The sequence below is a fragment of the Lipotes vexillifer genome, unplaced genomic scaffold (genome assembly GCF_000442215.2).
Source record: "Lipotes vexillifer unplaced genomic scaffold, Lipotes_vexillifer_v1.1 scaffold751, whole genome shotgun sequence".
Lineage (NCBI taxonomy): Eukaryota > Metazoa > Chordata > Mammalia > Artiodactyla > Lipotidae > Lipotes > Lipotes vexillifer.
The window spans coordinates 273,342-285,270 of record NW_006799727.1 but is presented as its reverse complement, the minus strand read 5'-3'; the positions used below and the strand labels follow the sequence as shown (position 1 = coordinate 285,270).

Below are 11,929 nucleotides of genomic sequence, written 5' to 3'. Positions count from 1 at the left end.
GGGGGGGGGGGGGGGGTCCTCCTAACTGTAGAAGGAAGACTGCTCTGTAAGCCTCTGTCTGTTCTCCCAGATGTCTGGGTTCTCCTGTGCTCCTGGGAAGACCCAGGAGCTGTCCTGAAAGGCAAATACAGTTCAGCCATCTCTTCTTTTCCATCTCATAGACTGAGAGGCAGGCGTGAGCACTGATCCTGTTTTACCACCAGCAGTGCCCTAAAATGCCCATCAATGGTCCCTACTCCCCACACACGTGGATATGACTTACATCATTGCCTCCTCTCCCCTATGACCCATCCTATGCTTTTTCACAGTCCACTGTTTTCTTTTCACTGAGCCCTTACCACGTGCCAGACTCCTTTACATACACTAGCTCATGTAGTCCACGCACCACGTGTTAGGTGGGAGGCCCACTAACCCCATTTCGCAGATGAAGACAAGGAGGCACACAGAGGTCAAGGACTGTCCGAGACATGCCCTCAGGGCAGTGCAGGCACAAGCCACGCTGCCTCGACTCCTCTCGCAATTGCTCTTGTTCTTCTATTACTGTACAATTAACTGCGGCTGCACTGGCTTCTGCTTTCCTCCCAGCGGTGCATCCTCACCGACACCTGACTGCCCTGCCTGGCCACCGACTAGCCTCTACAGGGCAGACCGGGCCGGGGGAGGGGTGTCCACCCGCCTAGGCCGCGCCACCTTCTTGTTGAGCCGCTGATTCTCCTTCTCCAGCTCCCCGCACTTGAGGCTGCTCTCCTGCAGCGCCAGGGACGCGTCCCGCAGCCCCTGGACGGTGCTCTGGAGGCTCTGGTTGTCCTTCTCCAGCTTCAGGATGCGGCTAGAGGCGCACTCGTTCAGCTCAAACACAAACGACTTCCTGGAGGCTGAAGCACAAAGTTGAGTCAGGCCCAGGATGCAGGAGCCTCTGCTTCCAGCCATGAGCTGGGGCCATCGGGCCCCCATGCCCTAGGTTTGAGGGGGCTGGGAAGGGCTCCCATAGGTTGGCTGGGTGCCCCCCATTTCACATGCTGCCGTTGCTGTTAGTGCCTCAAAGTCCCTCAGGCAGTCTCGGTCCCTCTGCTGGCTCAGCTGGGCCCAGAGCTTAAGAGGAAAGCAGATTACAGTGAAGAAGCCAATGCAAAAGTTAAGACTGCGTTAACTGCTGGGACCTGTTTCTTAACCAAGCTGCTAACCAAGCTGACCGACCGTACAACTCAAGGGGCTTAGAGCCTAAAAGAGATGGCAAATAGGCAACATTTTCTGTGCCAGCTCTGAGACTCGTGGGAGTCTGGGTGGCTCAGCAGGAGGGGCACAGTAATTGACTAGTTATGTCTGCCGCTGGTGGCAGAAGGCTCTGTGGGCACGTATGCCCAGTACTTGCCATCCCTGAATAAGGTCCTTTGGACAGAGATTTCATTTTGCAATTTCACGATTACATTGACAAAATATGAGATAGTACATGTAAACTGCTTTAAAAAGTCTAAGTGCGATGAAAATATAAGCTAAAGATAGAAAAAGGGAAATTATCTACTCTGCTTTCTTTCAAAGAGCTTGAATACAAATGGAGAAGGGGGGCATAGACCTGAGAGTCAGGAATGGGAGTTCTTAGCTCCTTCCTGCCACCAGCAGGTGCATGACTTTAGGTAAGTCATGGGGCTTTTTCAGGAGGAGAAAGGAACGTGTATGGAAGTCCTTGAAAGAAGGGGTTGGTGTTGTTCCGTCCCCGCCTGTCCCATCAGTGCCACGGACACAGCTCTGGGAGCGTTATGACACTGCTAAGAGGGCTGCGCCCTGACCTGCTTCTTACTCATCACCCCAGGGGCAGGGGTACATACAGGACGATGGCTTCCACAGTGAGCACATCAAGCTAGAAACAAGTGTGTGTGTGTGTGTTCAGACCCTCTGGGCGATCATAAGGACTGAAAGGCACGTGCCACCCTCTTTGAGCTCTCATCTTCCACCGAGGATAGCAGTTCAGACCCAACAAGCCCGAACGTCCTCAAGACCCCAAGCAACAACAGGCAGTGAAGCAGTGGAGATGGAGAAAGTACCCGTGGCTCTGACCCAGGCCCAGCGCTGATGCACGTGAGCACACATGCTTGCAACATATGAAACTACGCTACAAATGAAACAAACCTCAACTAAAACTCAGCTTATTCTCAGCCGGGGATCACTGGGACAGTACCTTGGCAGCATTCATGAAAAAAGGACATTTTCTAATTGGGGTGAAATATATTTAACGTAAAATTTACCATTTTAAAGTGTACAGTTCTGTGGCATTAGCTATATTCCCATTGTTGTGCAACCATCACCACTATCCACCTCCCGACTTTTTCATCATCCCAAACTGAAACTCTGTACTCGTGGGGACTAATTCCTAAGGTCCTACAAGTTAAACAACAGCACTGACCACGAGCCTCCTTTCTTCTTCCATAAAAGCCAGTGCTTCAAAGACTATTACTATGACACAACAGCTTACTACTGAGTGCTATGCTCATTAGCACCCCAAGCAACCAGAGTGATGGGATGTATTTCATTAAGACCTTGGCAACAAGAACAGCTGTCCCTTATTGTTGGCCGTGGGCCAGGCATGGCATCACGTTTCACTGTCTCCTCCTATGAGGCAGCTTCATTACCCCCATTTTGCAGATAAGGCAACTGAGGTCTGAAAGAGGTCACCCAGCTAACCTCCAGTGGAGGAGCCAAGACTTTAAGCCAGATCTTTCTGAATCAAGAAGGCAGCACACCACACATGCAAAAGTATATTCAGGCTCTGCCTGCACCATGCCTTCATTCAAGTCAATGTTCATCAGCTCCCAGCTAAGCACCAGGAGTTGGGAACACCAAGAATAAATCATGCTCACTGACCTGAAAGGGCCCACAGACCATACTGAGTAGTCATCTAAAGGGGTGAGGCTTTCTGACCCCACAGGTCACCCTGGTTTCTAACAGAAATACTCTCATTTGGTCTGGGACTGTCCCAGGAGGCCTGCACCACTGCTCCGCTCTGCCAGGGGGCAGTGGTCCTCCCCGATGGACCTGCACGCCTCCCAGAGCCAGGAATCAGGGTGACCCCACCCTCAGCCCCCAGCACAGTGTGCAGGCACCGAAGCACAGATACGACTAACTTCCCTCAGAGATGAGCAGTTTAATAAGCTGATTTTTTGTCTGGAACTGATGGGACCCCTCAAAGAGAAGACGTTTCCAGCTACAATCAACGACCTTGCCGTTTATTTGAGGGGGTGTTAATCAGAACTGAAAAAGCAGCCCCCAAACCAGCCAAAAGCCCTACCTCGCTCTGTCCAGCTCTAAGTAAACAATAACTCGCACTATCAGGGGCACGTGTGCTATTTCTGAACACAGGAACTGGCTTATTGTTTGCTGGGCACCGAAGCTTCCTGCTGCGGTGCTGACTGCTGCCCCACCCACTTTCCCCTGGCCGACACCCCATCTGTCTGCACAGGGGCAGCGGTGCAAGCAAGCACAGGAGGGAAAAGAAGAGGCCTGGGTCCTGTGAGAAGCAGCCTCTTAGCAGCTCCCACCCAGAGAGACAGAGAACAGACTGCATCCGTCTTGCCCAATTATGCAAATGAATGGAGGAAATAATGCCCAAGGTACATTTCTAGTGGGGATTAGTGACCACTGGGGACGTCTCCTGCCATCCAGGGCTTTCAACCGTCCACAGACAGGCCTATGATGCCCTCCGGTGTCAGCGTGCTGTAATCTGGAAGCTCCTGGGACCGTCCATATGGGAACTGGGAAACCTGGCAAACACTTGATTTGTGTTTCATGTCCTGACATCAAGCCTGCCAGACCCCTCATGTTCTCCTTGGGGAGAAGGGTAATGAAACAGTTGCAAATGGCACTTGAAGGAAATCCTACTTACTTGCGGTGAATGGATGGCCTGACATGGAAGATACAGAGCTGAGGGCTCTGCTCCTTGGATGAGGAAGTGGCCTCAGCCAGGCTGGCTCCCAGGCACCGGGCGCTACCTACCGTCGGACAGCTCTGCATTCTTGGACAGCTGCTCCAGCTCCCAGCCGAGGTGGGCGGATTCATTCATGCTCTGCTTCTGGGCAATCTCGAGGACCATGTTTTCTTCCAGCAGCTCCTCTATTCGCTTCTTATCCGTGTCCCGGTCCTAGCGCAGGACGAAGGACGGAGTGAGAACGTGGCTGGGGGGCCCCTCTGGACAGGCCCCGGCCCCCCGTGCATCCACCCTCATTCCCCGAGGATGAATGGACCCCAGGCACCTACTCACTCCCCTGCACAGAAACGAGTCCAACACGGGGCCCAGCTGTGAGAGTTACAGCCACTGAAAGATACCTTGACTGGCAACGGAGGTGATAAGAGAGCCGAGGTCTCTAACTGAATGCTGGCTGAACTAAGTGACTTATGGCCCAGGGCTTTAGAGCAAGTACCATGGTGACAGGTGGCTTCAAGGCTCTAGGGAACCTAACATGCCTTGAGAAGCCTGTAAAGAAACTCACAAATCACAGCTCAGCCCACACCGTAAAAGCCAGCAGAGACCCTTCTTGCAGAAGACACACACGTTAGCTCATCTGTACAGAAAACCAACCCAGAGGTACCGTCCTACCCGTCTGTAGGCGTTCAGTGGTGCCCACCCGAGTCCGCTGAGCTGAGCGAGCTACTCTCTGCAGTCAGCGAGTCACTGTGTCAGCAGTGGCACCAAACCCAGTGACGGAAAAGCCAGAGAGGGGCGCAGCACAAACCCGAAACCTCCCCAATCTGTTTAGACAGATCTGAGCGACAACAGCCTGCAATACCAATTCCAGGTCGTGAAGCTTTGATTTCAGCTGCAGGTTCTCTTTCTCCAGCTCGTGCACTTTATCGCCCCGGGCTCGAGCGGCAGTCAGCTGTTCCTCCAGCATGGCCTTGGTTTCAATTAAAATGATATTATCTTCTCTCAGCTCCTGGGCAGCAAAAAAAAGACATGAGCACCATCAGATAAAGACACCTGGTTCAGGACGACAGGGCTCTGAGACCAAAACAAACAATCCAGGGATAAGGCTGCTGCTGCGAGAGTTTTGTCTCCACTTTTGAGCACCTCCACCTTTTTCATCGGGTCAGGCCAAATGGACTTTCTCGACTGAAAGAAAATATTTAAATCCAGGAAGGTAACTTTTCCTATGCCGGCCACAGTGCAAAGGCATGCGACATCTGTAACCTGGTCTGGTCGGACAAGTGGACTCCACTGACAGATCCGGGACCTCGCTGAGCCTCCATTTCCTTAACAAGGAAGGGGTGGGGCTAAGAGTCTGTCCCAGGTTCAAGGACTGAGTCTAGTCCTCTCAATTCAACACTCATTCCACTGATCAGGGTCTTGGGGAAAAACAGCTATTCAGACGAGCTTTCATTCAATGCACAGCTCGTATCTGAACATTTTACACACATACTCTTGGAAAAACAACAGTTCTCAGCAATGTCCTGGAAACAGGGAGTCTTTAAGACTGTGAACCCCATAAATAAGTCCCTAGGCCTCCTGTGTGCCAGGCACGTGCTGGGTGTAGAATATGATGGCTGTTCCCCTGCAGGGTCCCTCACAGGCAAGGGGTCCGAGGAACTCTCGGTCCTGGGCATGCGGCCCAGCACACACAAGGGATTCTGATCTTTCACCCTCATCTCTGCTCCCCACCCCCACCCCCCCACACCGGTTAAGGGGCTTCTCGGTTTCTCCTCTCCCCAGAGTCCTTCCAGCACCACTCAGCACCTCTGGGGGACTGAGAGTCCCCTGAATGCCTTCAGCTGGTGAACATGCACACAGGGGAACGTGTCCATGTCTCCCGGTGGGCAGTGTTCTAAGGCTTGCCCCGCTTTTGGGTTCTAACAGCTGGGAGCTGGGCGGGGAGCTCTGCTTATCCACCACCCGTTCACTCGCCCTGCAAAGGCCAGAACCCAAGATACTTGGTAGAGGGAAAACTGCAAGCCTTCCAGTCAGCGGACATAGTTCTGATCAAAGCCCGGCAGCCGTAAAAGGTATAATCATTGAAATTCTAAATTCCCTGGGCACCCTCTCTCTGCTGGAGATGACGTCCGCTATGTGGCTGGCCCTGCACTAGGCACTCCCTGTCCCTGCCCCACTCACTCTCCACAATGGCCCTTGGGGGAGGTAGGAACAGTGCCTTCCTACGGAGGAAGAGGCTGATTTGGGTAAATTAAGGAATAAGCCCAAAGTCACAAAGTCAGCAAGGGGTGAAGCTGGGACTCGAAGCTGGGCCAGAGAGTTCCAGACCTGTGTTCTCTCCACCGCCCTCAAGCTGCCTGCAACCCATCCTCAAGGGGCTCATGTGGATAAGAGGCCCAGACTGTCAATAACAGTGTGAGCCACAGCAAACAGAGGGGTTCCAAGCGGGAAGAAGACCTGATCCCTCCTCTCTGGCCACCGTCCCATCCCCACTGTTCTCACCTGGCATTCCAACAGGTCTACACACCAGCACTCCCAGCCCTGAGCTCCCACAGCACAGGCCACCCCTTCATCCTCATGACCAACTCCTATTCAACCTCCAAAGCCCAGCCTGAGTTGGCCCCTCTGAGAAGTAGTGGCAGATTCTCTCTGTCCCACCTGCTGAGTCAGGTACTTGGGCTCCCAGAGCACCCTGGGTAATGCTGTGAGGCAGTGGTGAGCTGGCCTGCCCTTCTCCCCCAGACTGTGAACTCCTGGGGGCAGGATATTCCACTTCTCCTGTGGGCCTCACGGAAGTGTGCAATGAACACCTGTCAGCTGAATCATGCCGCGAGGGGGAATCACAGGTGGCATGCGAGGTGGGCCTTGAAGGCCTCAGAGATTTCCAACAGGCAGGGACAGACAAGGGTGACCAGGAGCAGAATACAGCACTGGGCAGGATAACTTCTAACCATCAGTACTATTCATAAACATCTCAATTTTCTGGTGGTATCAACTTCCACCACATATTAGGCAACAGAAATAACCAGCCTTGCACACCTCACTGCCTCAGAAGCGAGAAGCCAGATCTGCAAGAAAGTGAGCCCAAGCTCCCGCAGCAAGCCCAGGGCTCGGCCCCCAGGGAGACGCGCGCCTCCTTGCCTCTGGGCAGCTGCCCGAGGCCAGCCCGCCGCTGAGGACCTGACCCCAACTGAATCAGCTGGCTATTTAAAGGCCTGACCCAGCCCGGCAAACAGCTGAGGGGCCATGTTTAGGAAATCACCGGCCAGGCCTGACGGCTGGTCCCCAAATGGCTCGAGAGTTGCCCCTGCTCGTCTACGGGATGACCAGGAGCAGTGACTGGGAAAGTGGGCCGATGGCTCCGGTCTCCCGCCCGCCACGTGCGCTACCAGCCGTGGCGCCTGAAGCAAACACATGTCTCTCAACCACCGATCCCTCGTCCTCTGCTGGGCACGAAAACAGGGCTGAGGTGGGGATCAGAGGCGATAACGCACGTTAAGTAGTCCATGCACGGGGCCCGAGGCCCAGTAACCAGGTCGGCTGCTGTTATCACCATCTTGTCACGCGCCCTGTGAGACACTGTTCAGGGCAGCACTCACTGAGCGTCACCAAGCGACAGGCTAACAAAAGCACCAAACTCCAGGAGGTGGGATAGAACCAAAGAAACAACGGGCTCCTGCCCACTGCAGTTGGGACCACAGCACCCAAGCCCCTCGCCAACCTCCGTCTGGTTCTGCTGCAGCCCCTTAAGCTTCATAGAGCACCAGCCTGCTTTTAAATTTCTGATTCGAGGAGCGTGGTGGACTGAACCATAAACCAAGCATCAGGTCTGCCCTGCTCTAACTTCTCCTTCTACTGAATTTTATCAAAGCTCCTTAAAAGTCATTAGGAAACACAGAGTCCCAAGTGGGAACAGAGGTCTCCCTGCTCAAGGTGATCTTTGTTCCCTGCATTTCAACATTCTCGGCTTACAATGTGATGTCCAGGTGCTGACAGGAACTGCCACAGGCCGGGCGTCCCTCTAGCCCCCATGGCGTCTGAGGCAGTGGCCGCCATCACCCTCTCCCCCAGCTCCCCTGCCCCGCACCCCTTTTGTCTGCATGACCCCACCCCTTTTATTTCCTCCTTCCTTGGCCAGGCCGGGGTCCCAGAGGTGGAGAGAGGCATTTCAACGCCACCTGGGTCCACCTCTTCGCCAGCTGCGATGCTGGGCAAGTCATTCATTTATCCTCAGTTTTGTTATCTGAAAAAAGGAGAGGACCTAAACGCCGGCTACTCAACCTCACCAGGCCGCCAGGAGGCTTAAAGGTGATGATACGGTTTGAGCTTAGCACAGTTAGTTCCTGGAGTGTGGAAAAAGCTGCATAAACACACAGTTATTGCTGCTCATTTAAAACCTCACTGCACCTACTGTGGGCCAGATCATGGGTATGTAAAGGGCCAGAGAGTAAATATTTCTGGCTTCTCGGGTCCTAAGTCTGTCACGACTACTCGGCACTGCAGGCACAGTTCAAAAGCAGCCATGGGCTGTGTGAATGAGCAGGCACAGCTGTGTTCCCATAACACTTTACTTTTAAGAGCTGATGGTGGCTGTCTCTCTCTCTCTCTCTCTCTCTCTCTCTCTCTCTCTCTCTTTTTCTCTCTTACTCCTCTTCCTCTTTCTCTGCCATGTGAGGACACAACAAGAAAGCAACCATCGGCAAGCCAAGAAGAGAGCTCTCACCAGAGCCCAACCACCCTGGCACCTTGACCCCAGACTTCCAGCCTCTAGAACTTACGCGGGCCTCTCACTGCGTGGCCTCTCCCGCTGCGGAGCACAGGCTCCGGACGCTCAGGCCCAGTGGCCATGGCTCATGGGCCCAGCCGCTCCGCGGCATGTGGGATCCTCCCGGACCAGGGGCACGAACCTACATCCCCTGCATTGGCAGGCGGACTCTCAACCACTGCGCCACCAGGGAAGCCCTGAATGTGGATCTTGATGTTTGAATATGTTTTAACCTTGCACGATGTCTATACTAACAATGTATGGGTTGTTTAATAAATAAATATAAAAAAAAAAAAAAAAGAGCTGATGGTGGGTCAGACACCGTCCCGGGACTGATGGTAGTTTGGCCACCTCTGAGCTGGACAATGTGGGCACCAAGGGACTCAGACTCAAGGTCAGGAAGGCACAGATCCTGTCTTCAAGGAGCTCCTGGTGTGGGTGGGAAACGGGGGATGCATCATTACGACACCACGCGATGAGTCTGCCTGGGGGTAAGAAGGGGCCTAAAGGAATGGGGGGCGGGGCTGGGGATACAGCCCGCAGAGCGTGGCCTGCCCACCCCACCGGCCCTCCCTGTGTCGGGGAGATGCGCTGGGCCGAGGGGCCTCAGGGGGCACCAGCGGACCTGAAGAGGACTCGGTCTGGCCGGAGCAGAGAGTTCCACGGGGACCAGAGTGGGTGTCAGAAGAAGGGGTGGAGTGTGGACTTTATCCCAAGAGCAATGGGGAGGTGCCTGAGGAGCTCTTAGAAAGGCCACTCTGGCAGCAGCCCAGGCGATGTGAACGAGAAGAGGTGGGGGCAGAACGGCCAACTCAGATGCCTGTGGAGGGCATTCTGGAATAAAAGATAATGTTATTCCTGCGCGGGCACTGGAATAATGTGAACAAGCAACAATGGAGAAGGCTGGCTGGGCACCGGGACTCACTCTCCAAACATCCGCCTCAGCCAGGGACAGGCTGGGAGGTGGGGAAATGGGCTCTGGAGGATGGACAGCACCTGGGGCTGCAGGAGCGGGTGGAGAAGAAAGAAGAATCAAGGCCGAGCTGGGTCTGGCTTGAGTACCTGCCTCGGTGGATGGTGAGTCCAGTCTAGAGACAGTATGGGCGGGTTGGAGGGAGGGAGGGACACTGGATTTGGACACGCTGACCTTGAGACAGACTGAGGTCTGGCGTGCGGGAGAAGCCCAGCCCAGACATGAAGATTTGGGACCTGTTAGTCTGTGCGTGCCAGCTAAAGAAGGCGCAGGAGGCAGAGAAGACATCATGGAGAAAGGCCAGATGGCAGAAGCAGAGCAAGGTGACCACCCGCACGGGCCCAAGAAGATGAAGTTGGGGACTCAGGAAAGCCAGGTGAGTGAGGGGCGGAGGGTGGTGGTGTCCGAGCCCACAGAGAGGGTGGGCGAGGGAGGCTGGGAAGTGCCCATCGGACTGGCACAGGAGCCGTGGACCCTGATTCTCAAGCATGGTTTCAGGTGAGCAGAGGTAGAGGCAGACCTGGAGGACTGGGTTAGAAGGTGAGGCAATGAAGGACACAGCTGGTGTTCTCTCCTTTCAAACAGGCTCGGAGAGGGACCGGGGTAGCTCGAGAGGGTCGGGGGGAGAGTGGGAAGGGTTTGCTTTTCTTTTCAATTAAAGGTGAAAAAAAAAAAATTAAAGGTGAGAGCATCCTGAGGATCCTAAGCAAGGGACCCAAGTCAACAAATGTATTTTGAGCACCGCCCCCTGCTGAAGATGACAGAGATGTAGTTTCTGACCTCACGAACTGCACTCTGTGGGGAGAGCTGCTGGAACCCCAGAGCGCAGGTGAGCGACCCTGCCTGGGGTCAGAGGGGCTTGGCCAGGGTGGAAGTCGAGCTGGGGCCCCATTCCCCAGGCCCAGCCGGATGGGCAGGGCAGACCAAACCGTAGCCCATCTCGCCTCCTGAACCTGGGCACTGCAGGGGGATATCGTAAGAATGTGATGTGTGTGTGCACCACACCCCAGGACTGACCATTAACCCAGCTCCTGACTGCCTTGCCAACAACCGAGCAATCACCGCATGGATTGGTTCCAGGGGCCCCCATCTCTGTGGAGAGCAGCTTGCTAGCATAAGCTCACTGGAAACGTGCTCCTGTGTCACGGGACGCCAGGGCACAAGGGTCTCAGAGACGCCCAGACCACTCCTCCTTTCACAGATGCGGACAAGACTTGCCCAACACCCACCAAGTTGGTGTGGCAGCTAGGACCATGCCCTACTATGTCTCTGCCTCTCGGACTACTGTTTCTTTCAGAGCCAGCACAGACCAGGAAGCTGTAACTCCCAGAGAGAAGCAGAGACAGGCCCACCTTATCTTTACCCAGGACGCACACGGCACCAATGCACCTGTCCACGGTGTTGGGAATTTCAGACAATAACAAAACATGGGACAACAGGAATCTCCCAGGCAACCTTTCTGCCTTTGTCCTCCTCCCACGCGGCCCTCTGGACAGCAACCCCCATGCCCTGACAGCAGTGAGGTGCGACCATGCTTTGCAAAAGCAAGTCGAGGACCAGTCCATGCATCCACCCCACATAGTCCCCCTGTACCTAGGGGTGCCCACGCCGCTTTCCTCTCCTTGCTGTTTTAATCCTTATGTAAACTAGACTAGGACCCACATGAAAGCCACCAGAAGTTTAAAAACAAAACATGGAAATTTGTGTTCCATATTATTCTAACCAAAATTAACCTCGCCCTCGCCCTGAATCCCCATCCTTTACCTTTCCCCCCACGTGGCACTAATGCATTCTTCCTTCTCTGACAGGCAGCTGTTTCTCAGCGGTGAGACTGGACAGGCTCCAGGGGAGGACACCTGCGCTGCCTGCCACTCCCCCTGTATGCAGACGAGCACCCCTGCACGGCGGCTGTCCACAGCCGTGAGGCGAGCTCGAGAGCATGGCCGTGCTCCTCTCTCCGCCCTACTGCCCGTCACACCTAACACTGTCTTGTTCCAGAAGAGACAAAGACTCATGCTTCTTCCCCGGGTAGTCGGGTAGGACCCAGGCCCTGCCCGCAGGGCTCTAGGTCCACACGAAGCCTCTGGCTAAGCAGGGCGGATGGCAGTCTGCAGGTGGTTTGCAAGGACAATGCACAGACTCCAATGTGCCACTAACATTCCTCAGGGAACAAACACTCCTTAAGTAGGTCTGAGGAACTCACGGGCCCTGGAGCACAGCCTTCCCCATCCCACCTCCGCCCAGCCCAGGGGCCCCAGGGCCCGTCTACAGCGGG

The 11,929-nt window shown here is 54.7% G+C and overlaps 1 protein-coding gene across 1 annotated transcript in view; it reads right to left on the bottom strand.

Moving 5' to 3' along the window:
- The window catches only part of CCDC88C (coiled-coil and HOOK domain protein 88C), a 129,191-nt gene that overhangs the window by 44,057 nt on the left and 73,205 nt on the right, over positions 1-11,929 (bottom strand). Inside the window, 3 exon segments of the mRNA XM_007471882.1 lie at positions 691-875; positions 3,988-4,132; positions 4,779-4,925. Of these exon segments, the coding sequence (XP_007471944.1) occupies positions 691-875; positions 3,988-4,132; positions 4,779-4,925 (477 nt within the window).